Here is a 25,967-nt window from a genome sequence, read left to right on the forward strand (position 1 = left end):
ACTTCCGTGACGTTAAGCCACATCTCTAGGCAGATGGTTCCCAAATCTGGATCTGCAGCCTGGGCCTCTCCAGATGCCACAGGGCATGTGCCCTGAATGGGAATCGAACCGTGACCTCCTGGTTCATAGGTCAAAGCTCAACCACTGAGCTATGCCGGCTGGGCAACTCACACTGGAATCTTTTAAGTCAAAGCATTGCTCCCCTTGTCAGTTTCAGTCCCCAAACTGGGAATTGCAGGTGACGGGAGAGGGAGTGGTGCAGGGTAAGCAAGTGCTTTGGCTCATGAATCAACAATCACACTGACCTGGGTCATCCCCGTTTGATAAAGGAAAAGGCACAGAGACCTGAAGTAACTTGACGGAGGTCAACAGCAGGTGAGTGAGCACCCAGGGTTTAAAATGGGATTGGGCCCTAGATGGTTTGGCTCAGTGGATAGAGCGGCGGCCTGCGGGTCGAAGGGTCCCGGGTTCGATTCGGGTCAAGGGCACATGCCCGGGTTTCGGGCTCGATCCCCGGGGGAGGGGGCGTGCAGGAGGCAGCCGATCAATGATTCTCTCTTATCATTGATGTTTCTCTCTCTCTCTCTCCCTTCCTCTCTGAAATCTTAAAAAAAATAAATAAAACGGAATTAGGACTCTACGCAGGAGCTGTGCTTGCTGCCCGCGGATGGCTGCTCCGTGGAGAGGTTCCTAGGTTTCGGGGTCATCAGTCCCTTCCTGACTCTGGGCGAGGGTTCCCCAAGTGGATGCTCTGGCGGGCCCGTCCCGCACTGGCCCCGCCCCAGTTCTGGCCCCGCCCTCTGCTGGGGCGCCTCTCAGCCGCCAGACTCCAGGCGGCGCCGCCGCCTTCCCGCAGAGCGCACGTGCCCCGCGGGCACCTGTCCCTGGGCAGGACGCTGTCGCCGCCCCTCGGCGGGCCTGGCGCTCTCGTCTGAGCCCCGGCCCCTGGGCTGGAGGACCGCGAGGGCGCCACCTGGGTCTGCGCGGCCGCCCTGCGCACCGAGCGGGGCGGGCGGGCGGAGGGGGCGCTGTGCTCGCGGGGCAGGTCGCTGGGCGCTCGGAGGGCTCCCGCCGGAAGCAGGGGCGGAGCGGCCGCGCGAAATGTGGTGAAGGGCGAGCGGCAGGTGGCGGCGATGAGTGCGTCTGCGGCCACCGGGGTCTTCGTGCTGTCCCTCTCGGCCATCCCGGTCACCTATGTCTTCAACCACCTGGCGGCCCAGCACCAGTGAGTGGGCGCACGGGGTGGGGTTGGAGGATGTGCGGCTGGAGCTCGGCAACTTTTCAGATGTGGTCATGGGTCGCTGGCCTCCAGGGCTCCGGTCTGGCCAGGGAAGGGGAGGGCGGGGAGAGGTGCAGAGGGGAAAGGAGGCGCCCGGGTGATACCGCCCAGGGTCCTGGCTCAGGCTGGCATCCTTGCCATTTGGCGCAATTCTGGGCCAACTGCTGGGGACCCGCGCAGTGCCAGGTCCCCGGTTACAGTGGTCAGTAAGGCAGTGCCCCTGCCCTTGAGGAGCCCAGGGCAGGGGTGGAGGCGGGAGGACACCCCGGCTAAGTGCCCGGCGTGCTAGCTGTGCGCCTGCCTTGCTCGGTGCGCGTTTCCCAGGAATGTGACCATGTATGGACACACACATACTTCTCATGTCTTATTAATGTTAGGAACTGTTCAGAATGACTAGCAGAGCTAGCCCTGAACCGGGGGCAAAGACCTGGGTTCCAGGCCCGACTTGGGCACTGAGGGTGTGGCCTGGCCTCAGTGTTCTGGTCTGTCCAATGGCCTCCACTTGCATTCTATTGGCAGGACCCACAGAGACGGGTGGGATGGGGAGCAGGGAGGGGGGGTGGGGCGGTGGTGAGAGAGGGCTGTGCCTGGCTGCTAAGGAAATGGGTGGGGCCTCAGGTGGCCTCAGGTGGGTTTGGTTCAGAGCCTGCCCCTCGGGGGATCCCTGGCAAAGTGACCCAGCAGCAGCAGCAGCTGCAGGCCTGCCCAGCGACGGGAAAGATGCCAGGCTCCTCGGCTGCTGGTGTTCCTTGTTTGCGGGAGGAGGAAGTAACCTGTTCTGTTGCCCACAGCAGTTGGTGCTAAGGAAATTGCATCAGACTGTAGACTGCACCCCCCTCCAGATTCTGAGGCTGCGGAGAAGGGTCTGCCCACAGGGCTGTGACTTCCTCCTCTACTGCGGCTCGGGCCACCACTTGCTGCCTCCCGTGCCCAGATGGCACCCATCCATCCGGAGCGGTCCCCAGGCACGGGCAGTGGCTGCCCTTGGTCTGACCCAGTCTCGGGGCACATCTCCTGGAACACGCAGCTCTGCGCAGTGAATGTCACATGTCTGTGAATCCTAAAATGGCACTTAAAGCAATTCAACAAATATTTATGGAGTATCTACTGTATACTTGGCACTGTTGTAAGTGTTGGGGATATATCTATGAACAAGCCAGAAACTATTGGGGCGGCGTGTGTGGAGACAGACAACAAATGGAATGGGGCAACACGATAGAGTGACCGGGAAGGGAACTGGTGGTCAGGGAAGGCTTCTTGGAGGAGGTGACCCTTGATCTTCAGGAGGTGGCCATGGGGACATCTGGGGACAGAGCCTTCCAGGTAGGGGAACAGTGCAGGGAGAGGGAGGTGGCTGGTGACGGGGATGTTTTGCAGGGAGAGTCGCTTAACTTACTGAAGGGTTGTGTAGGGAGGATGACCCTGAGATTTTGGCCTGAGCCACTGGGAGGACGGTGATGGCATTTACTGAGAACAGGTAGCACTGAGCACACTGCTGAGCCCTGTGGTCGTGAACAATTGGTTCCGTCCATTCTTCCCATCCACCTGCAGGTTACAATCCCAGTGGCCTCGGACCCCTCCCGCTTCTTCCTCCACTCCCTCCTTCCCGCTGTCTCCGTCCCCGGAAGTCAGGGGTGGGGAACCTTTTTTCTGCCAAGGGCCATTTGGATATTTGTAACATCATTCATGGGCCATACAAAGTTATCAACTTAAAAATTAGCCGGCTAGCCTTAGCCAGTGTGGCTCAGTGGATAGAACATCGGCCTGCGGACCAAAGGGTCCAGGGTTCGATTCCGGTCAAGGGCATGTACCTGGGTTGCAGGCTCCTCCCCGGCCCGGACCCTGGTTGGGGTGTGTGCAGGAGGCAATCAATCCATGTGTTTCTCTCACATCGATGTTTCTTTCCCTCTCTCTTCCACTCTCTCTGAAATCAATGGAAAAATATCCTCAGGTGAGGATTAAAAAAAATTAGCCTGCTATATTTAGTCAAACATTTAATTAACTCACCCCTAATGCCTTGGCAGGGCCAGACCAAATGATTTCTCGGGCCTTACATGGCCTGCAGGCCGGACATCCCACCCCTGCGTAAGTCCTGGGGCCGGGCTAGCATCTGTTCCCGCCTTCCCGTTCCCCTGGGACCGGTCCTCTCTGAACTGGACCACAGCAGAGCCTCCCTTCGGGGCTTCCCTGCCTGAGTGCGCTGCCCCCAGCCCAGCGCAGCCCCTCATGCTAGTGCTGCAGCCACACTGGACTGCTCTGTGACCCTTGGGCATCCCTTAGCTGTCCTGACGCTTTTTCAAAAAGTATATTTTATTGATTTCAGAGAGGAAGGGAGAGGGATATATATATATATATATATATATATATATATATATATATATATGTCAATGATGAGAGAATCATTGATCAGCTGCCTCCTGCACACACCCCTCCCCCCACCCCCCGGGGATCCAGCCCACAACCAGGCATGTGCCCTTGACCGGACTCGAACCTGGGACCCTTCAGTCCACAGGCTGATGCTCTATCCACTGAGCCAAACCAGCTAGGACTACCCTGCCTCTTTTCCCCAGTGCATGCTGCTCTCCCTTCCTCCCTGTCTCTGACTGTTGGAGCCACAGCGGGACTTTTTTCAGTCCCCCGAGTGAAATACCACCTCTTCCTTTTCCTGACACTCCCTCCAAGCAGATGTGATCCTTCCCTCCTCCGAGGCCGCCCCGCCCCCTCGATTGCACCTCAGAACTTTCCTTTCCAGCCAGAGGTCACCTTCGTATTGTTCTGTGTGGCACAGCGCCTTGTGCATAGTAGGCAGTCAGATAAGTTGGAATTAGTTGAAGGTAATTCCTTCTACCAGACTTTTTTTTTTTAATGTATTTTTATTGATTTCAGAGAGGAAGGGAGAGGGAGAGAGACAGATAGAAACATCAATGATGAGAGAGAATCATTCATTAATTGGCTGCCTCCTGCACGCCCTCTACTGGGGATCGAACCCGAAATCGGGCATGTGTCCTTGACTGGAATTGAACCTGGAACCCTTCCGTCCACAGGCCGAGGCTCTATCCACTAAGCCAAACCAGCCAGGGCTTCCCACCAGACCTTTTACGAAAACCTGACAAACAGAAAAAGCAGATTAGGCTGAGGAGCCAGAAAAGGGATGGGGTCTCTGTCTGTCTTTGTCTCTGAGACACACACACACACACACACACACACACACACACTCTGTTCATACACACGCATATACGCATACACGCCCCCTCTCAGTAGGTGTCTGCTCTCCTGTTTTCAGAAGGGCATCAGTAGCCTCTGCCCACCCCCACCCCCCATCCCAAGACCAACAACTTTTCCACCCTTGGGTTAGTCAAAGCCCTTCCCCTGCCCCCACCCTCCAGTCCTGGTGGGCCCATCCCTCCCTGCTCTGCACAGGCCCTGCACGTGGCGGTCCCCGGAGACACAGACGGTGTGCTGCCCCAGTTTCTCTTCCATCTTCGCTCCTCTGGAGGATGCCCTGCACCAGTTTTCACTGCCCTCTGTGCTCCCGAAGGGCGCCAGCCCTGCGATGGTGCTACTGTCGGCGGGGCTCCTCAGTAGCAGCAGGGGGATAGGGGTAGCCCCTGGCCACCGCCCGCCTCAGGCTGTGAGTAATATGCCCGTCGGCTTACATAGTGCACCAAAGCATTGCCCTCATCACGGATGCTTCAGCTCAGCATCATATTCCAGCTCTAGATCAGCTTCCTGTCCCACCCTCTCCTCCATCGGCAGTTCATTCCCACAGGAGGAGCCTGGAGTATCCACTGATGTTCACCTCTAGAAAGTTCCTATTTCAGTCTCCTACCTGGACACCACAGTCATATTCATTCTTATCATTAAATTGTGTCATCCTTCCATCCATCCTTCCACCCATCCATCATCCATCAATCATTCATCCATCATCTATCCTTCCATTGACTCACCATCCATCCATTCATTCATCATCTACCATCCATCACCCATCATCCATCCATATGTCCATCTATCATCCCCCACCCATTCTCCATCATCCATCCACTATCCACCATCTATCATCCATCCATCCATCCATCCATCCATCCACCATTCATCTATTCACCCATATCTCTTTCCTCACTTCCTGTCCCCCTCATTCCGTCCCTCATCCATTCATCAATTTTTACACCTTAACAGGGGTCCCCAGGCAGACGTTCAGCATCACCCTCATCCAGGTATCTTGAAAAAATATGTATATTCCCGTGCCCCGCCCCTGGAGCATTCTGATTCTGTAAGTCCAGGGGATAGCTGACACCCAGAGCCCACCCCCTTCCTCTGTGTCCTGGAAAGATGGCTTCCTGCACCCGTGGCCCATCTCCTTGGGACCCATCTCCCTGCAGGCTGGATGGGTCGCTTTCCAACCGTGACGTTGGGGCAGATCCCTGAGTGGTGCCTGGCGCACATCCCAGTGCGGGTGCGTGGGTGAACCTCAGCAGGAGTTTGTCCCTCAGTTACTAGAAGGCGTCCGTGGGCTGTGGGACCTGTGACTGAGAAGGGTACTTCCCGGAGGCCCCGGGGACGTACGGCGAAGGTTTCCCAAAGTCTGCATGTTCAAGGTCTGGAGGGATCTCATCAGAGAAGTGGTGCTTTTGTGTTTTTGATTTTTTAAAAGATATTTTTATTGATTTCAGAGAGTTAGGGAGAGGGAGAGAGAGACAGAAACATCCATGATGGGAGAGGATCATTGATCGGCTGCCTCCTGCAGGCCCCCCACTGGGGATTGAGCCTGCAACCCGCACATGTGCCCTGACCGGGAATCGAACCTGGGACCCCTGGTTCATAGGTCGATGCTCAACCACTGAGCCACACCGGCCGGGCAGAAGCGGTGCTTTTGGCTGCTCTCTAGGGCTATTGAGGCTCTGGAGTGGGTCAGGCTGTGCTTCCCCTGGAACTGGAAACCCTGTTGGTCCCAGAGGTGCCTCTGTGGGACCCGCAGCGACCTCCGGGGTGGGGGAGCTCAGAGTCCATTGAGATGGGTCCCCAGGTAGATAGGCCCTCTCCTGTTCATCCAGTGTCTGGCACATAGCGGGTGCAGAATATATATATTTTTCCTCCATATGTCTTTATTTTTATTTGTTAATTTTTTTTGTTAATCCTCACCTGAGGCTATTTTTCCATTGATTTTTATTTTATTATTATTATTATTTAAAATATATTTTTATTGATTTCAGAGAGGAAGGGAGAAGGATAGAGCGATAGAAACATCAATGAGAGACTCATTGACCAGCTGCCTCCTGCACGCCCCCTACTGGGGATCAAGCCTGCCACCTGGGCATGGGCCCTGACCGGGAATCGAACCTGGGACCCTTCAGTCTGCAGTCCGATGCTCTATCCACTGAGCCACACAGGCTAGGGCCCTCTGGTGCCTTTGATTATACATGTGGCCTGTGGCTCTTCGTCCCCCGGAAAGTGTGCGTAACTGTGACTCCAGGTGGTTCCTGGGGTGTGGTCCCGGGGTTTCCCGCTGGCACTGAGGGAGGTGGCCCATAGCACTGAGGGGATAGGGGCTGGAGGAGCAGAGGCAGCAGCTGCCGGGACACATCACCTGTGCCGGGGGCAGGGGGGGAGGGGAGGAGAGGGGGTGGCTGACAAGAGAATGAGGAGCTGGTGGCTCTGGTCCCCCAAAGTCTCACAGGGGCGGGGCAAGAGGGGCCACAGATCTGCAAAGAAACGTCACTCACGCCACAGCGCTTGGGCCGCGGGCAGAGGCTGGCCGGGAGCGACTATTCAGCAGCCAGGAAATTCCCAGCACCGGCTGTTTATTTTGCTAAGTGACCACCTCCCTGTTCTGGTCCTTGCAGCTTCTGGACAATCGTAGGGGTTGCTGCCCTCATCCTGCTCCTGGTGGCCCTGTTGGCTCGAATCCTCGTCAAAAGAAAACCACCCCGGGACCCGCTGTTCTACGGTATGTCTGTCCCCCCGACACCCCTCCCGGGAGGGGAGGTGCTGTGTCCACTGAGCAGCTCAGCAAGGTGGCTCCGTCACTGTCCCTCCGTCACTGTCCCTCCGTCACTGTCCCTCCGTCACTGTCCCTCCGTCACTGTCCCTCCGTGGGTGTGAATACGCTGAGCCCGTGGGTAAAGCGGCAGGAAGTGGAGGAGTATTTCAGGGTGACATGGCCCTCTCCTCCAAGCTACCCTTCTCCCAGGCCGTGAACCCCACCCTCTCCCAGCGGGAAGCCCAGCAACGAGCTGGTACCCAGTCCCAGTTGGAGGTCAGAGCGCGATGGGGATGCGGGGAAAGGGGAGGAGCGTGTGCTTCCGCCAGCATCCCATCCATGGTGTTGGAAATGGCAGGATTTCCTTCATTTTTATGGCCAAAGAATATCAGGTGTTGTTTTTTTTAATTTTTTTTTTTTAAATCCTCACCAGAGGATATTTTTCCATTGATTTTGAGAGAGAGAGAAATATCGATGTGAGAGAAACACATCGATTGGCTGCCTCCTGCACCAGCCCTGACCAGGGTCCGGGCCGGAGAGGAGCCTGCAACTGAGATAGTGCCCGACCAGAATCGAACCCGGGACCCTTTGGACCACAGGCCGAGGTTCTGTCCACTGAGCCAAACCAGCTAGGGCAAGAATATCCATTTCATACAGTGTGTAACATAAACACATACGGTCCATTCCTGTTGCCTGACATTTAGGTTGTTTGCTTGCTGTGGCTATGAATGTTTCTTTTCCTTGTTCGGGGGTCTGCAGGTTGGTTGGGGTGCTCTGCTTTAGGCTGTGGGTGGGACTCAGGGCTGTCCCATGGGTCTCCCTGCTCCTGGGCCAGCAGCTCCCCAGGGTGTGCCTTTTTAAAAAATATATATATATTAATTTCAGAGAGGAAGGGAGAGGGAGAGAGAGAGATAGAAACATCAATGATGAGAGAGAATCATTGATCGGCTGCCTCCTGCACACCCCCCACTGGGGATCGAGCCCACAACCTGTGTGGGCATGTGCCCTGACCAGGAATCGAATCGTGACCTCCTGGTTCACAGGTTGATGCTCAACCACTGAGCCACGCCAGCTGGGCACTGGCCTGTCCTCTTAAAGCCACCATCCCTTTCACATCAGCCACTGTCCATCTCTCGGATCTCCAGGGTGGTGTCGGGCAGACACGCTAGACACAGGGGGAGGTGGCCTGTCTGGTGATGAACGCCTCTGAGTCATTACTTTAAACCTGGTGGTCACCTCTATGCTGAGGCCAGTGGTTACAGGGTTTGTCTAGGTGGGTGCAGGGGTCGCCCTGGGCATCTGCTTGTAGGGAGTGGAGGAGGCGACAGAGTTAGGGGCTGAGTTTGTCATTCTTACCCCCGGCGGGTGTCCCCTCGGTGAGCGCTCGTGGGCAGCGATGTCAGACCCACGACACAGGCGGAGGTCCCGCTGCGTGTGCCGGAGTATGTCCTCTGGCCCGTGTGGACAGCCTCCACGGGACCTTCTAGAAAACATTAAAATGCTCCGTTGTTGCTGGCGAATGCCAGCTCGTGGCACCGTCTCCCGGGCTGCTCCGTGTACACCGCGGCTCTCTCCACAGTGTACGCAGTGTTCGGCTTTACCAGCGTGGTGAACCTCATCATCGGCCTGGAGCAGGATGGAGTCATCGACGGGTTCATGACACACTACCTGCGAGAGGTATGGCCCCGCTTCGCGGTCTGAGCCTTGGGCCCCAGGGCAGCCACCCACCCAGCCTCCTTAACTTGTATTTGATGTAAAAGACGAACTTTAAATGAATTGAGAATTCGTGTAATATTATTAAAATACTAGAGGCCCGGTGCATGAAAATTCATGCCCTGGAGGGGGGTCCCTCAGCCTGGCCTGCCCCCTCTCACAGTCTGGGAGGCCTCGGGTGGGAGGTGACCCGGTGATCAGGGGAAGGTGACGCCCCATCACACCTCTGCTGCTGCCAGTGCCGGCAGCGCAAGCCTCAGGCGGCCCTGGTTACCTGAGGCGTGGGCGGCCCTGGGCGACTGGGCAGCTGCCCTCTGAGGCTTGCCTGCGCCTCAGGCCGGCCCTGGGTGGCTGGGGGTGTGAGGAGACTGGGGGACTCCGGAGGCAGGTGTGCAGAGCAGCCGGACCTGCCTGGGGCCCAGCCATGCCGCGTGCCTTCTGCCTCGGCAAGGCTGAGGGGACTGGGCGCTGCCATCTTGTGGCTGTGGGTGCCGCCATCTTTGAGGGCGTGGCAGTCAGTTAGCATATTCCCTCCTTATTGGCTGTGGGCACTGCCAGCCATGTTTGTGAGGGTGTGATGGTCAATTAGCATATTCCCTCCTTATTGGCTGTGGGCACTGCCAGCCATGTTTGTGAGGGTATTATGGTCAATTAGCATATTCCCTCCTTATTGGCTGTGGGCACTGCCAGCCATGTTTGTGAGGGTGTGATGGTCAATTAGTATATTCCCTCCTTATTAGATAGGATGACTACATCTGAAAGCCCAGGTAAGTCTTATGCATATGCCAGTGAAGTACATCAGTGATGAGAGATAATCATCGTCCCGTACACCAAGTTCATAGGTTGATGCTTAATCACTGAGCCACGCCAGCTGGGCGACAGTAGGCATTTTTAAAAAATCCTCATCCAAGGATATGGCTTTTTATTATTTATGTATTTATTTATATTATTTTTAAATCCACACCCGAGGATGTTTTCCCATTGATTTTTAGGGAGAGTGAAAGAGAGAGGGAAAGACAGAGAGAAACATCGATGTGAGAGAAACACATCGATTGGTTACCTGTTGGTTGCCTCCTGCACGAGCCCGGACCAGGACCTGGGCCGGGAGGAGCCTGCAACTGAGGTGAACGCCCTTGACTGGGATGGAACCTGGGCCCTTTGGGTCCACAGGCCGATGCCCTATCCATTGAGCCATACCAGCCGGGGCTCAAGTTGTCCCTTCCCCTTCCTACCGATTTTGTAATTTCATGAGGTGCAGCTGGTTGCCTTTGAGCAGACTTACACAATCAGTTCTGTTGTGTTTTACACGCGGTGCAGGACTGGTGTTCTGCGTGTGTGTCTGCGTCCCATGTAAAGGGACCCCTCTCCATGCTTCCCTCAGGGCGAACCGTATCTGAACACGGCGCACGGGCACATGGTCTGCTACTGGGACGGCTCCGCCCATTACCTGATGTACCTGGTCATGGTGGCGGCCATCGCATGGGAGTAAGTGACTTCGCCGCCTTAGCAACCGATGCGTGGGTAGGTAAGGGGGACGCGGAGGCGAGTGGACAGACGGGTGTCCACGGACGAAGGCTGCTCCTTGGAGATGAGTCAGACCCGGGTTCTTGCTCCACGGCCCTTTGCACCTGGCTCCCCGGTTACCCCTGCCGCCGGGATGGCTCGGGCAGACCTTCACTTCCTGATTTTGTTCTCTTCTGAGAGCAGTGCTTTTCAGGAATTTAAGCCCAGCACGTTCTTTTTTAATTGATTCCAGAGAGGAAGGGAGAGAGAGAGAGAGAGAAATATTAATGATGAGAATCACTGATCGGCTGCCTCCTGCATGCCTTCTACTGGGGATGGAGCCCACACCCCGGGTGTGTGCCCTTGACCGGATTCAAATCCGGGACCCTTCGATCCGCAGGCTGACGCTCTATCCACTGAGCCGCACTGGCTCGGGCCAGCCCAGCACATTCTAACGCAAAGCTTCGGCCTCATGCCAGTTCAAGCTGCCGTTCCCTCGTCCAGGTGTGGTCCTGAGGTGGAGGGGCCTGTCCTTCCCTTCCCTTCCTTCTCCAGTCAGCTTGCCCCAGCTTCTCTGGGGATGTATGTATGTATGTACGCGGGGTTAAAGGGAAGCGGGGCAGGGTCTTCGGTGACCTGTCCTGTCTCCTGGGGACTGGCCCTGCTGTAGGCTACGCTGGGTCTGCTGTGGGGCACACACATGGGCTCGCTGGAGACCCTGCCCAGGACGCAGTGAGCAGTGCTCCCCGGCTGAGTTTGTGACTCCCCTGCCCACGGGTACACCACAGCTTCCCTCCGCTGGGGTCCCTTAGCCCAGGACAGCTCAAGTCCAGCGACCTTCCCAGACCGCCCGTGGCTGCAGGTGAGGGAAAGCCATGCATTCTTCTCTCCCTTTTTTGTTAAATTTTTACCTGAGGATATTTCCCCATTGATTTCAGAGAGAGGGAAAGACGGAAAAACATCGATGTGAGAGAAACACATTGATTTGTTGCCTCCTGTACGAGAACTGGGCCGGAGAGGAGCCTGCAACTTATGTACCTGCCTTAACCAGAATTGAACCCGGGACCTCTGGTCCGCAGGCCGATGCTCTATCCACTGAGCCACCCTGACTAGGGCCATGCATTCTTCTCTTGCCCTGGACAAGGCTGAAGTTTAACTGGACCAAGTGCATGCCCTGTGCGTGCCCCCCCGCACCCCATCGTGAACTCAAGGACAGCTCCAGCTAATTTTTGGACTTTCCTAGGCACCAGCCTCCCTCTTCCCCAGCTCTAGGGAACACGTCCGGTATTTCTGAGGATGTCCGGCTCTGCTTGGGTGCTGTCAGGAGTGGGCCAGCGTTTCTGCAGCCCTGTTAGCGTCCACTGGGAGAGAAGGCTCTTGCCTGTCCTACTGACAGTCCCAGTCACTGTGAATGGGCCTCCCTCGAGGGATCTATGGGCTTGGCTTGGGGTGTGGAGGTGGGTGGGGCAGGGCAGGGCGGGGCAGGAAGCACACAGTTCAGAAGGGAACCACTCTGTTCCGGCTAAGACTCTCCTTTGGAGTGTCTCGGAGCCCCTTATGGAGGTGGGTTATGGGGATATCAGTTGAAAGATGTTTGTCAGCATCACCTATTAAGATTAGGGGTACATATCACTTTAAAATTTTTTTTAAATATTTTTATTGATATTTTACAGAGAGGAAGGGAGAGGTATAGAGAGCTAGAAACATCGATGAGAGAGAAACATCGATCAGCTGCCTCCTGCACACCTCCCACTGGGGATGTGCCCGCAACCAATGTATGTGCCCTTGACCAGAATCAAACCCGGGACCCCTCAGTCCGCAGGCCAACGCTCTATCCACTGAGCCAAACCGGTTTCAGCACTTTAAAATTTTTTAATTGATTTTTAGAGAGAGAGGAAGGGTGAGGGATAGAGAGAAATATCAATGAGAAAGGAACATCATCGATGGGCTTTCTCCTGCATGCACCCCCACTGAGGATCGATCCCGCAACCCGGGCACGTGCCCTGACCGGGAATCGAACCAGCGACCTCTTGGTTCCTGGGTCGATGCTCAACCTCTGAGCTACAGTGGCTGGGCTATATCTCACTTATTATCTTTACCTTTAGGGGCTTTGGCCAAAATTGTGTGACACCAGGCAAAGTCCACTTCACATCTCATCACTCGGACTTCCGATGAGTTGGGAAGTGGATCCACTTTCCATTCTTTTCTGAGCCTTCCTTTTCGTTTTGTACCTGAGAGTGAAACGCAGGACTCCTTTCGCCGTGACGAGGGCGTTGTGGTCTACAGGTTAGGGTAGCAGTGCAGTTCCTATTCAAAGGACAGAGCCCCGGCCGGTTTGGCTCAGTGGATAGAGTGTCGGCCCTTGGACTGGAAGGTCCCGGGTTCGATTCCAGTCAAGGACATGTACCTTGGTTGCAGGTTCCCTGGCCGGGGCCCTGGCCGGGGTGTGTGCAGGAGGCAACCAATCGATGTGTCTCTCTCACATCGATGTTTCTCTCTCTCTGTCTCTCCCCTTCCCTTCCACTCTCTCTACTAGTAAAAATCAATGGAAAAATATCCTCGGGTGAGGATTAGCAAAACAAAACAAAAAAAACAAAATAACGGAAGGACGCAGAGAGGTTCTGTGGTTTGTCACACGTGGAAATGGAGGCTGAGCACCAGGGTTCCCTGTGTCCGGGTTATTACGCTCCAGTGGGTTCCATCCATATACGTTGTCAGTTAGGATAAAGGTAACACTGTGGCTCATCTTTGGCAGGTGGGATGCTAAGCCAAGGTCTTTTCGTTACAGGGAAAGTTACAGAAACATTGGCCTGTACTGGGTTGGATCGATTATGATGAGTATGGTTGTGTTTGTACCAGGAAACATTGTAGGTAAGAAACTTGATCTTGAAATTCACTTTCCTTTTCTGAAACAATGGGGGTTGTTTTTAAAGAGAGATGCTATTTTGGTTGTCACAGCACCGAGACATTCTGAGCTTACCAAAAAGCTGTTTTGTGGAATTATTCCTTTTTTTCCCCCTCTTTAGTCTTACCTAGAAAAATGCTTTTGAGCAGTTTTCAGAAATGTACATTGAACAACGAGGCAATTTTTAAAAAATATTTTTATGGATTTCAGAGAGGAAGGGAGAGGGAGAGATAGAAACATCAATGATGAGAGAGAATCATTGATTGGCTGCCTCCTGCGCACCCCCTACTGGGGATTGAGCCCACAACTCGGGCATGTGCCCTTGACCAGAATCGAACCTGGGACCCTCAGTCCACAGGCCGATGCTCTATCCATGGAGCCAAACCGGCCAGGGCACAACAAAGCAATTTAATGTCAGTGATGCCTGACTTTGAGAGGGGTTAAGTATTGTGTTTGTGTCTATATGCAGTGTGCAGATACTTCTTTTGTGGTGTGCTGGGGGGGGGGGCAGAAGTAGTTGATAGCTGTGAGTACATGAAACAGAGTCTATTCTTCTATTATTATTTATTAATCACTGTGTTATTTTCCATACAAAAAACTGTAAACCTACTTTCCCTCTGCCCTGTATGAAACTCTGCCACACTGTGGGAACTCAATAAATGTCCTTGAAAATGAAGTACTGTTTAAAGCTAATGTAGATGAGGTTATTTATGCATGCGAGAAATCAGGATATCCCACATATACCTTAAAAATACTGGAGCCGGCAGTGGATAGAGCAGACTGAAGACTCCCAGGTTCAATTCCAGTCAAGGACACATGCCTGGGTTGTGCGCTCGATCCCCAGTAGGGGGCGTGCTGGAGGAAGCTAATCAATGATGCTCTCTCATCATGGATGTTTCTCTCTCTCCCCTTCCCTTCCTCTCTGAAATCAATAAAAACATATTAAAAAAATACTGTAGCCGGGGCATACCTGTTAAACACCTACGTTTTGAGTTGATCTGGTTTTTCTGGTTAAAGATATTGTCTGGTCCATAGGGAAATTTTAGATGACTGGAGACGGGTGGTATCCTACATGTTACTTGTGTTTATATGTGCTTTTGGTAACCTTCTGACTTCCCCTTTCTCTCTTTTAAACAGGGAAGTATGGAACACGCATTTGCCCTGCTTTCATCTTAAGCATACCGTACACGTGTCTTCCTGTGTGGGCCGGCTTTAGAATCTATAACCAGCCACCGGAATATTGCCATTACCCGTCCAAGGTGATTTTTATTAAGTCCGATGTGACCTGTCTTCACTGGCGGGGCGCACTCACATCCACGGGCCCCTGAGCCGTGTGCCGCCGGGGACGGGAGCTTTGGGGACTGCGACCGGCGTGACCGTGTCGGTTCTGCAGTGTCTGTCCCGCCTTAGTTCTGGCGGCCAAGACGGTGTGTCCGACGGCGCCTGCGTCCGGGGCCAGCGGTCACCTGGGCTGCTCCCCTCACATTCTGTGTGTGTGCTGAGTGTGGGGTTGGTCTGGGCTGTCGGTGGCCTGGAGTTTGAGCACCTGGGCACCTCTTCAGAGATAGCTGTGCCTTTACTGCCCCGAGGGGCGGCTGGAGGGATACTGCGTTCGAGGTAGCGCACACAGCCATAGGGTCCAATTCCAAGAGATCAGGCACCTGGACGCGGGCTACGGGACATCTCTGCGATAGATACCTCCCTCCCATTCCCAGCCAGGTGCCAGGGTGCAAGAACTGGCCGGCTGCCCTGGATGGTTTGGCTCAGTCCCGGGTTCGATTCCCGTCAAGGGCGCGTACCTCGATTGCAGGCTTCTCCCTGGCCCAGTCTCTGGTTGGGGCTCGTGCAGGAGACAACCAATCGATGTGTCTCTCTCACATCAGTGTTTCTCTCTGTCTTTCCCTCTCTCTTCCACTCTCTCTAAAAATCAATGGAAAAATATCCTTGGGTGAGGATTAACAACAACAACAACAAATCAACAATAAAAAATAATATAAAAAAAGAATAAGTTCTTAAAAATACATTTTAATTCGCAAACATTTCGTTTGTTCACATTCAGACGTCTGCCATGTAGACTGAGGTTGTCACACTGACAACTGGAACCCCTTACATCCTTTTTTTTTTTTAAAAAAAAAAATATTTTTATTGATTTCAGAGAGGAAGGGAGAGGGGGAGAGAGCAACACCAATGATGAGAGAGAGTCATTGACCAGCTGCCTCCTGCACGCCCCCTACTGGGGATCAAGCCTGCAACCTGGGCATGTGCCCTGACTGGGAGTCGAACCTGGGACCTTTCAATCCGCAGGCCGACGCTCTACCCACTGAGCCAAACCAGCTAGGGCGCCCCGTACCTCCTTTTGAGAAATGAGGTGGTTGTTAAAAAACAGTCACCACGGCCTTGGCCCTCCCTCCGCTGCGGTTGAAGGCTCCATGTCAATGCGTCAACAGTGTTCATAAGACACACGACTGTTATTATTTAAAAAAAAAAAAAGTTAAAACACAGGGACAGCCAGGGAGAAGTGGACATTGTCAGGCAGTTCTGAATGGAATGTAAATTCAGAACCGCTCTGCAGAGCAGTCTGGCTACGTTCTCAGCCTGAACAAACGGAGCCCCGTAACCCAGGCATTCTGGCTGTCCCAGGAGAGCCATCGGAGAGGCTGCCGAACACCTGTGTTCAAGGTGCTGGCCGCCACCTCAGGTGGGACAGTGAACAGGCTTCAACGTCCCACGGCGGGAGTGGAGTCCAATACGGTGCTTTCACGTGACAGTCAGTGTTCGAAGGATTTTCACTAATGGGGGGAAGGGCTTACAAGAAGGTAGATGTTGAGAGTCAAAAGAACAAACACAAAATTGTTGATACGTGAAGTCCTAATTTTGTGAAAAATAAAGCAACTATTAGTAGTAGCGTGGTGGGTTTATGGTTTATTTTATTTTATTTTTGTTTTTTTAAAATATATTTTTATTGATTTGAGAGAGGAAGGGAGAGGGAGAGAGAGATAGAAACATCAGTGATGAGAGAGAATCATTGACCGGCTGCCTCCTGCACGCCCCCTGCTGGGGATCGAGCTTACAACCAGATAGGTGCTCTTGACCGGAATTGAACCCGGGACCCTTCCGTCTGCAGGCCGATGCTCTATCCCCTGAGCCAAACCGGCTAGGGCGATTTATGGTTTATTTTAAAAATGAGTATGCCTTATATTTATAATGACACAAAAGAAAGCTATTTCAAGAAAAAATGTGGACTCAGAGCCAGAAAGGCCCTTCGCGATCACGTGGCCCCATTTGCTCATTTCACAGATGAGGAAACTGAGACTTGAAGGGGAAAATGATTTTCCTAAAGTTTCATGGCTGGGGGTTATGATATGAATTGGGAATCTTCACCCTCTCTCGTCACCCACCGACACCCTCGTCTCAGTGGATGCCCGGTTCCTCTGGCCCCCTGACCTGCTCAGCAGTTACAAACTCTGTTTTAGGTTGTTCAAGAAGTCCAAGCGAAGGACCTGCTGAGAAGACCATTTGACTTCCTGTTGGTCATATGCCTCCTCCTGGCAACTGGATTTAGCCTGTTTAGAGGCTTGGTAAGCAGAACAGATCAAAGTAACGTGTATACCAGACTTCCTAGCACACTGACCAGAGATTCCTCCCATTAGGCCCTGGAGGGCGGGGCCTGCCTCCTGCCACTCTCCTGCCGGGGTCGACCCCAAACCTCCTCTCCAGGGGGCGGGCCTATTCTGGGCTTCTTCGTGCACCTCCTTCAGGTCCTTAGATCAAGCTCTACCCGGAAGTATCTTCCCTCTGCCCTGGCCGGTTTGGTTCAGTGGATAGAGCATCGACCTGCAGACTGAAGGTCCCAGGTTCGATTCCGGTCAAAGGCACATGCCTGGGTTGTGGGCTCGATTCCCAGTAGGGGGTGTGCAGGAGGCAGCCGATCAATGATTTTCATCATTGATATTTCTCTCTATCTCTCCCTTCCTCTCTGAAATCAATGAAAGTATATTTTTAAAAAATGTCCTTAAAAACATAGAAGTATCTTCCCTCCCTTATTAAAGGGCACCTGAAAAAGCAGTCTCACTGTTTTGGTTCCTTTGATGTTTCTGATGTAAGTATCTTGGGAACAGGTGATAAGTTAAGACTGCAATAAACACGGTGGCCCAGGCCAGTGGTCGGCAAACTGCGGCTCACGAGCCACATGTGGCTCTTTGGCCCCTTGAGTGTGGCTCTTCCACGAAATACCACGTGCGGGCGTGCACATACAGTGCGATTGAAACTTTGTGGCCCATGCGCAGAAGTCGGTTTTCGGCTCTCAAAAGAAATTTCAATCGTTGTCCTGTTGATATTTGGCTCTGTTGACCAATGAGTTTGCCGACCACTGGCCCAGGGCATCCTGTGTTCTCGGGAGCAGGGCAGTGGGATTGAGGAAGGGTTCCCAGAGTAAGGCGTTGGCATCCTTGCCACACGGCTGGGGTTTATGATATGATAAGTACCTCTGTGGCTGTGGGGCCTTGGAAAAAAGGCTTACCCTCTTGGACCCTCGGTTTCTTTATAAAATAACAGAAGCTAGCTTATGGTATTATTTTGAAGATTAAATAATGAACATTGATACATGTAGAGGGCCTGATACGTAGTAGCTGCTCAATAAAGGTCTGTTTATTTATTTTTAAATATTTTTTTTTTATTGATTTCAGAGAGGAAGGGAGAGGGAGAGATAGGAACATCAATGATGAGAATTATTGATTGGCTGCCTCCTGCATGCCCCCTACTGGGGATTGAGCCCGCAACTCCGGCACGTGCCCTTGACTGGAATCGAACCTGGGACCCTTCAGTCCGCAGGCTGATGTTCTATCCACTGAGCAACACCAGCTAGGGCTGTTTATTTACTGATTAAGGATCCTTCACAATGCCTCAGTTTCATGAGTTCTTCTTAGCAGCCAGAGTTAACGCGGTCAGTTATATTCAGCTTCCATGGCGATAGGTAACTGTTCTAAGCCTGCTGCCATTGCCGCTGTTGGGATGCAGAGCGGCACGTGTAAGCTGAGGTAGCGGGTTCATTGTTTTGGGGTCCGCTGGCTGGGTTCAGGGGAGAAGCTCTCTTAAGATGTGGATGGTTGCAAACTGCCTGGAGGAGAGCTGGCCACTAGGAGAGACTCAGGGACGGGACGTAAAGGAGGAAGCCAGGCCATGGGCTTTGCTCAGACCACACAGCCGGGAAACTGTCCTTCGGTAGTTTGCTGTAATGCCCACAGTTAAAAGGACAGCAACAAGCCCTGGCCGGTTTTGCTCCGTGGATAGAGCGCCGGCCTGCAGACTGAAGGGTCCTGGTTTTGATTCTGGTCAAGGGCACATGCCTGGGTTGCGAGCTGGATCCCCAGTAGGGGGTGTGCAGGAGGCAGCCAATCAATGATTCTCTCATCATTGATATTCCTCTCTCTCTCTCCTTCCCTCTTCCTCTCTGAAATAATAAAAAAAGACAGCAACAAAATTAGAGCCACCTGTCATCTTGCACAGCTGTGCCCTCTTCCGCGTGTGTGTGTGTGTGTGTGTGTGTGTGTGCACGCTTAGTGGGTGGGCCTGTTAGGTTGGGAGTCCTTTCACCGACTCTGCCGCTGGCCCGGTTCATGTGTGTTGTCTGGGTGGGACATGAAGGATGGCGGCCGAGGGAGGTGACTGGTTGGGGACCCAGTAACATGGCGAAGAGACACTCGGTCTCTTCTGCGGCCTCGAGTCCGCTGTGTTGGGACTAAACCTGCTCTGCTCCCAAAGGCGACGCTGGAGGGACCAGGAGGTGGCTTCTGACGAGGACCCTGCTCTCAAATCCTTCTTTTTTTTTTTTTTTAGTTTTTGTGTTTCTATTTCAGTGGTCCTTTATGTATTTATCTATGTATCTATGTATGTATGTTAATCCTCACCTGAGGATATTTTCCCACTGATTTTTAGAAAGAGTGGAGGGGGAAGAAACAGAGAGAAACGTTGATGTGAGAGAAACACATCGATTGGTTGTCTATCGCACGGGGGTTGAATCTGCAACCGAGATACGTGCCCTTGACGGAATCGAACCCGGGACCCTTTGGTCTGCAGGTGGACGCTCTATCCACTTAGCCAGACCAACTCGGGCTCCAATCCTTGTTCTTCCCTGGCCCCGGAAGGCCATGCACGCTGGGGCACTGGACAGAGGCGGCTGTTTCTGAATCTTGCAAAGCATAGCAAGATGAACCCGGTACCGAAAGGCAGGGTCCTTCCTGCAGGGGCGGGAGGCCGGCTCTTCCCTGGAGAAGCAGCTCTGCTGGCGGAACCTGGCACTTAACCCCAATCCTCAAAAGGCAGAGCGTTCGCTCCAGTTCCTGCTCCCGTTCACCTCGGCTTCATCTGCTCCAGGGCACCTGCAGGGTACCTTCCCGGTTCAGGGAGGAGCTTCTCCCACACACTGTTTCTGTTAAAGAGCAAAGCTGTTTGTGAGTAAAGCTGGCACGTTTGGCCTCATCAGCCAATGTAAGAGCCAGTTGTGACTGCATCTTTTTTTGTTTTTTAATACATTTGTATTGATTTCAGAGAGGAAGGGAGAGGGATAGAGAGAAAAAAGAATGATGAGAGAGAATCATTGATCAGCTGCCTCCTGCATGCCCCCTACTGGGATCAAGCCTGGCCATGTGCCCCGCCCGGGAATCGAACCTGGGACCTTCAGTCTGCAGGCCGGCGCTCTATCCACTGAACCACACCAGCGAGGGCTGTGACTGCATCTTGATAACGAATTTATTTCTGTTCCCAGATTGCTCTGGATTGCCCAGCGGAGCTCTGCCGATCTTATACGCAGTTTCAAGAGCCGTACCTGAAGGACCCTGCCGCTTACCCTAAGATCCAGGTCAAGTAGCTGCGGAGCCTAAGGTTTTTCTGTCTCCGCTCTTTGGACGGGGACACGTGGTTCCGCCGGGGAAGCGGGAATGAACCTGCTCCCCTTTGCAAGCGTCCATGTTCTGTGTTCTTCCTGGGGCCAGGCCAGCCGGTTTGTGACGACGTTTCTGTCGATGCAGATGCTGGTGTACCTGTTCTACTCTGTCCCCTACTTCGTGGTGGCGCTTTACGGACTGGTGGTGCCCGGATGCTCCTGGATGGCTGACCTCGCCCTGATTCACGCCGGGGGCCTAGCGCAGGTACCTAAGAAGCGCTCCGCTGGGCACTGACCGGGCATTTGGCTGTCCCGGTTGAGTATCCGAACACACCGCTGCTTGGTGTTTTAGGGTAGGAAACACTAACTGGACGTGTCTCCTTTGTTTCTGTGCTTTTTTTCTTTTAATTTTGATTGATTTCAGAGGAAGGTGAGGGGAGAGACAGAAACATCAATGATGAGAGCATCATTGACTGGCTGCCTCCTGCACGCCCCCTACTGGGGATCGAGCCTGCAACCTGGGCATGTGCCCTTGACTGGAGTCGAACCCAGGACCCTTCAGTCCGCAGGCCGACACTATCCACTGAGCCAAACTGGCTCGGCCCCTTCTTTTTGTGGTTCCTTAGAAGACATTTCTGCTGACCTATTTTATTTAAGTCTCACAGTAACCACCCGGCAGGTGCTCCATCCGTTGCACAGATGAGGCCCAGCGAGGTTGTGGGGTTTGCCCACCGCCACAGAGGCAGCAGGTGGCCCCGTTGTTTACAGTACCACTTACCAGCCGCTCAGCACCACGGCCACCAAAGAGAACTGAGAGCTTTAACTTTAAGATGTCATTCTAAATTCGAGATTTTGGAATTCCACTGTACTATCCCAGACAGAACCAGAGGGACTAATTTTATTTATTTTTTATTGATTTCAGAGAGAGGAAGGGAGAGGGAGAGAAAGAAACATCAATGATGAGAGAGAATCATTGACTGGCTGCCTCTTGCAAGCCCCCTACTGGGGATCAAGCCTGCAACCTGGGCATGTGCCCTTGACCGGGAATCGAACCGTGACCTCCTGGTTCCTAGGTCGACGCTCAACCACTGAGCCACGCCGTGAGGGCTAGAGGGGACTCATTTTAAAGGGTCTGCTCCTGGGAAGCCGAACCGGCCATTCTGCCCCTCCCCCGGCTGTTAGCCGAGGCGCCAGTAGGTGCTCACTGAACTGCAAATGGAACTAGCTATGGAATGACTTCATCACACAACGTGCATTTTTACGAAAAAACAACCAGCCAAACATCTTGCTCTTATGAACAGGGAAGAAAATGAAGTCACTGCACCTTGTATTTTCTTACTGTCGGTAAAAGAGCCAAATGAGCTTATCTTTTAAAATGATCATCTTCATCTTGCTCTTTTCAAGCAGGCTTACCAATGAGGTCCTCCAGAAACTCTAGCATTAGCCAGTTAGCTGACTCACAGCAGAGTCACTATGACGGCAGCAAGACTACTAGAATTGACAGGGCTGGAGAGGTGACGAACACTGGGCTGTATCTTCCCATCTAAGGTACTTCGTAGGAGCTTAACTTGGGGTATAATTCTTCACACCTCCCATTCCCTTCCCTTTTACATCTGGCCCATCACTAGGTCTGCTTAGCGCTGTCTCAAGAGTAATTCTCAAACCCAACCTTTTCTTTTTTTTCCTAATCCTCACCCGAGGATATTTTTCCATTGATTTTTAGGGAGAGCGGAAGAGAGAGGGCAAGACAGAGAAACATCGATGTGAGAAACACATTGGCTGCCTTCTGCACACGCCCTGACCAGGGCCTGGGCGAGGGTGGGGTGGGGTGTGGGGTGTGGGCTGCAACCAAGGTCTGTGCCCTTGACTGGAATGGAACCCGGGACCCTTTGGCCTGCAGGCCGATGCTCTATCCACTGAGCCAAACCAGCTTGGGTGCTATTACTGTTTTTATTGTCAGAAGTTCCCGTAAGAGTCTGGAAGGGAAATGCCTTGTGTGACTCAGGAGGTTCATTTACTGATCTGCAGCAGTGCGTATTGTGTCTCATTACCTACAAATCAGAGAGCCAGGAGAAAGTTTTGGGTCAGCTTCACAATGGGTTTGGCAGGGAGCCCGGCACGCCATCCAGTTAACACACTCAGGGCCACGGGAGCAAGAAGGATCCAGTCAAGTCAGGCAACGCCCTTCCCACCGAGGCCCCGGGACCCCTCTTCCCTGGCCAGGCAGGGGCCTCGGGCTTTCTCACAGAGTCTGGAGGCTGCTCTGTGGATAATTTGATTGCAGAGTTGACTCTACTGGAGGTGAGTTTTTAAGCTTTTCCTTTATGGAAACCTTTAAGAAAGAAATACCTGGAAATAGGAGTTTAGGCCAGATTATCAGATACTCAACCTCACATCACCGCATTTTGGAGAAATGCTTCGTGGAAGCTTTATGGGTTTTGACAGTCACGAGACCAGGACTGTAGAACGTTTATTGAGCTCTAACAATGCGACAGGTGCCACACGGAACATGAGACCCAGTACCTGCCCGGCGGGCTTACACTCTAAGCTAAGGACATGACTGTTGGCTGCCGCTGGGAGCGTGCTGTTGGGGACAGTGAGGTAGTAACGGCACTGCTGGTGCAGGAGAGGAGCCTACGGCCTCACCGACTGCGGGTCTCCCTCTGCAGGTGGGCATGGCCCCCCGTATTACCCACTCTCCCCATGATGGTTGGCACTTCCCACATTTGGTGATTTTTGTGGCGCGTACAGTACAAGTGTCTATAAAGACAGAGACACCAAACCCACATTTCAGAGAAAATCAGGGTTTGAACTGGCCTCTAGTACAGAAGACAAAGTTTGGTTATACGTATATTCAGACAGTTACTGAAAATAGGCTCTAGGGAAAAACAGTGCCGGGGGCCGAGTTCCGGTCCCGGGTCCGGAACGTCCACAGCAGCGGCCCCGCCAATGCCCTGTGCGCTCCGTCTCCTGGCTCCAAAGCCCAGAGAGGAAACGCTGACCACTTGCTGGGCTGGGCCTGGAGTGTGCCGCTGGGGAGGTGTGTGCGGGGCAGAGTCCGCTCAGGGCCTCCCGGGTCACAACGCAGAGGCGTTCTTGGCAACACCATCTCCAGACAGAAGCAGAATTGTACCAGAGGCCCCAGAATGTGGCAGTAATTCGTGAAGGCGTAGGCTGAGAAAGCACCGTCACTGACACAGATCCACACACGCTGCTTAAGAAAGTGGGTCCTTTTCTCATGAATAAGGTCAAGGGCTCAGTAACACCTTCATCTGTTAGCCACTCAGCAGAATAAACAGATTTCATAGGGAAGAAAGATAGGACAACTTGTATGTATTTAAAGCAGGTTAGTTTTTCATTGCTGCTTCTGTGCCTTCTTCATCTTTTCTCTCTTCACTTTGATCCTGATGAATAATCCACCACTTATTACACTGAGATTCCCAATTCTTTATTCATGTACACCTTGAATTTCAGTAAGACATGAAACTGAAATGCAGACTCCACGAATGCATTTTGTAATGACACAAGGATCCTGAGGAAATCTCACAGAAGCCTTTCTCTAATACAGATTTCCCGTTCTTATGAAAAGCATCAGAAGAGACGGCCTGGCACATTCTGATGTATGTTCTGAACAAGCAGAGGTACAGATGGGAAGTGCTGGCCTCTCCATTCTGTGCAATTGGATTTGAAAAGGTCGCCTGCGTGTACCCTTGCCATTTTACAGGGCGCAACCCTACCCCTACCCCACCCATGCTGCTTAACAACCCCCTCTCGCAAAACAAACCTTGGCGTTTTTTAAGTTGCATAAGAAACAAATACATGAATAAATAAACAAGCAAAAAATACATAATCAAGGGCTCTGAGCTTTTGCTCCAGGGAGTAGGTAAAAGACTGATACATGAAACCGAGGTCCCCAGTGCTGCTTTTTAAATAGTTATGCTAAAAATCTGTTAGCCTTCTCAATTCCGTACTGCCTTCGTTTTTTTTGGTTAATCCTCACTCGAGGATATTTTCCCATTGATTTTTAGAGAGAGGAAGAGAAAGAAAGAAGCATCAATATGAGAGAGACACATGGATTGGTTGCCTCCTGCACGCATCCTGACCAGGGCGGGGGAACCTGCAACCAAGGTACGTGCCCTTGACCGGAATAGAACCTGGGACTCTTCAGTCTGTGGGACAGCACTCTATCCACTGAGCCAAACTGGCTAGGGCTGCACTTCCTTCATTTTTATGGGAACACATTTGTGAGCCACGACTGAGTCGCATTATAGGATCCTCAGAATGCAAATCAGAAAACAAAACGAAAAATCACCTGAGATTTTATTCAGATTTTTCTATTACACTGACCTACTGATGTTTGCGATGGGGCCCTGGATGGGTCATAAAACAGCTGGTATGAAAAAGCCACGCTAAAGAAGGTATACTTTATTTGAACAGTTGCGTCCAGACTGGCCCTACATTCAGTGACTTACTCAAGACTATGGATTGTTCAAAAGCACTAGTCTTTTGGGGCAGAGACAAGGTCTGAATGACTGCGTCAGAACGCGTCGCACAGCCAGCTGGTCACAAAATTCACGCTTACCCCTTTTCTTTGCCGCTACAGGCTCAGTTTTCCCACATCGGGGCTTCTCTTCATGCTAGAACTGCTTACATCTACCGAGTCCCCGAGGAGGCCAAAATCCTCTTCCTAGCACTGAACGTAGCCCACGGCGCGCTTCCCCAGCTCCTGGCCTACCGCTGCATCTACAAGCCCGAGTTCTTCCTCAAAGCCAGGGCGGAGGAAAAAGCTGAATGAAGACATGACTTCCTGTGGCTCGTTTCTAGACGACGGGATTTTGATATCCTGGTTCTGGGGTTTCGTCTCATTCCACTCCCTTCCCATACACCAACACTGTTCTGCACTGAGTATGTGAGCTATATATGAGGCTGCGTGGGTCGATTTATTTTTATTTTTTTTTGAAGGAAAGCTGAAGTTATTGAGAGAAACAGTTTGTTTAAAGAAATATATTCAAAAATTTTTGGGAATAAACTTGACCATCTCAATGTTCTGTTTGCACATACTAAATATGTGTGAAAAATGACTATTTAGCTCCTACAACAGTGAGCATGGAAACAAAACTATTCAAAAGTGAATATGGTTTATGCATATTAAAAATTCAAAACAGCAAATTGAGGTTGGAAAATACTTTTGCATATAAGATGTCTATGCTTCATTATCAACATCAATATAAAAGGCAAATTATCAGAGTATTTTACAATGTTATTTGAAAAATGTTTTCCCAGGGAAAGTATATTATTTACTGCTGTTTTAAAAACTGCTCTCACTAAAATGTTTCTGTGAGTTTAAACAGCTAAGGAGGGATCGATAACTTTATCATTATCCTTAATGGAATACTTGTTTTACTGGTGAAAGGAGAGATTTCTATTGTATTTCTGTGTATATTTTTAATAAAATTATTTTTGACCTTTTATGATGACAAATCTTATTTAATGTGAAACATTTTTCTCATACGGTTTTGTAGTTTATTTTAAACATCTGTCATTTTTATGTTCCAATTCAAAATGCCACCTACATTCTCCTTATGCTTTAGTGTCAGCAAAACACTAAATATGATGAATCAAACTTCATTAATTTTAAATTAAATTAAAATGCTCAAAATTAAAAAGACCTTTAAAGGAAAAGAACTGGATTGTCATTTCTACTATCTTT

General features: G+C 52.0%; 1 protein-coding gene across 2 annotated transcripts; it reads left to right on the forward strand.

Moving 5' to 3' along the window:
• Positions 1–874: 874 nt before the first annotated feature.
• TM6SF1 (transmembrane 6 superfamily member 1) lies at positions 875–25,728 on the forward strand. 2 transcript variants are annotated; one of them, XM_080651710.1, is made up of 10 exons: positions 875–1,225; positions 7,120–7,223; positions 8,836–8,933; positions 10,351–10,454; positions 13,261–13,343; positions 14,515–14,636; positions 16,851–16,955; positions 20,141–20,233; positions 20,403–20,522; positions 24,861–25,728. In XM_080651710.1, exons 1-10 carry the CDS (start codon positions 1,134–1,136, stop codon positions 25,050–25,052), a joined length of 1,113 nt encoding a protein of 370 aa, XP_080507836.1. In that variant the 5' UTR covers positions 875–1,133; the 3' UTR covers positions 25,053–25,728. The 2 variants fall into 2 exon arrangements, with proteins under 2 accessions (XP_080507836.1, XP_080507837.1); XM_080651711.1 differs by lacking the exon at positions 16,851–16,955.
• The last annotated feature ends 239 nt before the right edge of the window (positions 25,729–25,967 follow it).

Source organism: Plecotus auritus (assembly GCF_963455305.1).
Source record: "Plecotus auritus genome assembly, chromosome: 15".
Lineage (NCBI taxonomy): Eukaryota > Metazoa > Chordata > Mammalia > Chiroptera > Vespertilionidae > Plecotus > Plecotus auritus.

Bases quoted from the DNA above. Each gene is read 5' to 3' on its own strand.
- TM6SF1 (XM_080651710.1), top strand. From the start codon at position 1,134: ATGAGTGCGTCTGCGGCCACCGGGGTCTTCGTGCTGTCCCTCTCGGCC. The intron at 8,934-10,350 runs GTATGGCCCCGC...TGCTTCCCTCAG, and splicing joins TGACACACTACCTGCGAGAG to GGCGAACCGTATCTGAACAC. The intron at 16,956-20,140 runs GTAAGCAGAACA...TTCTGTTCCCAG, and splicing joins TTAGCCTGTTTAGAGGCTTG to ATTGCTCTGGATTGCCCAGC.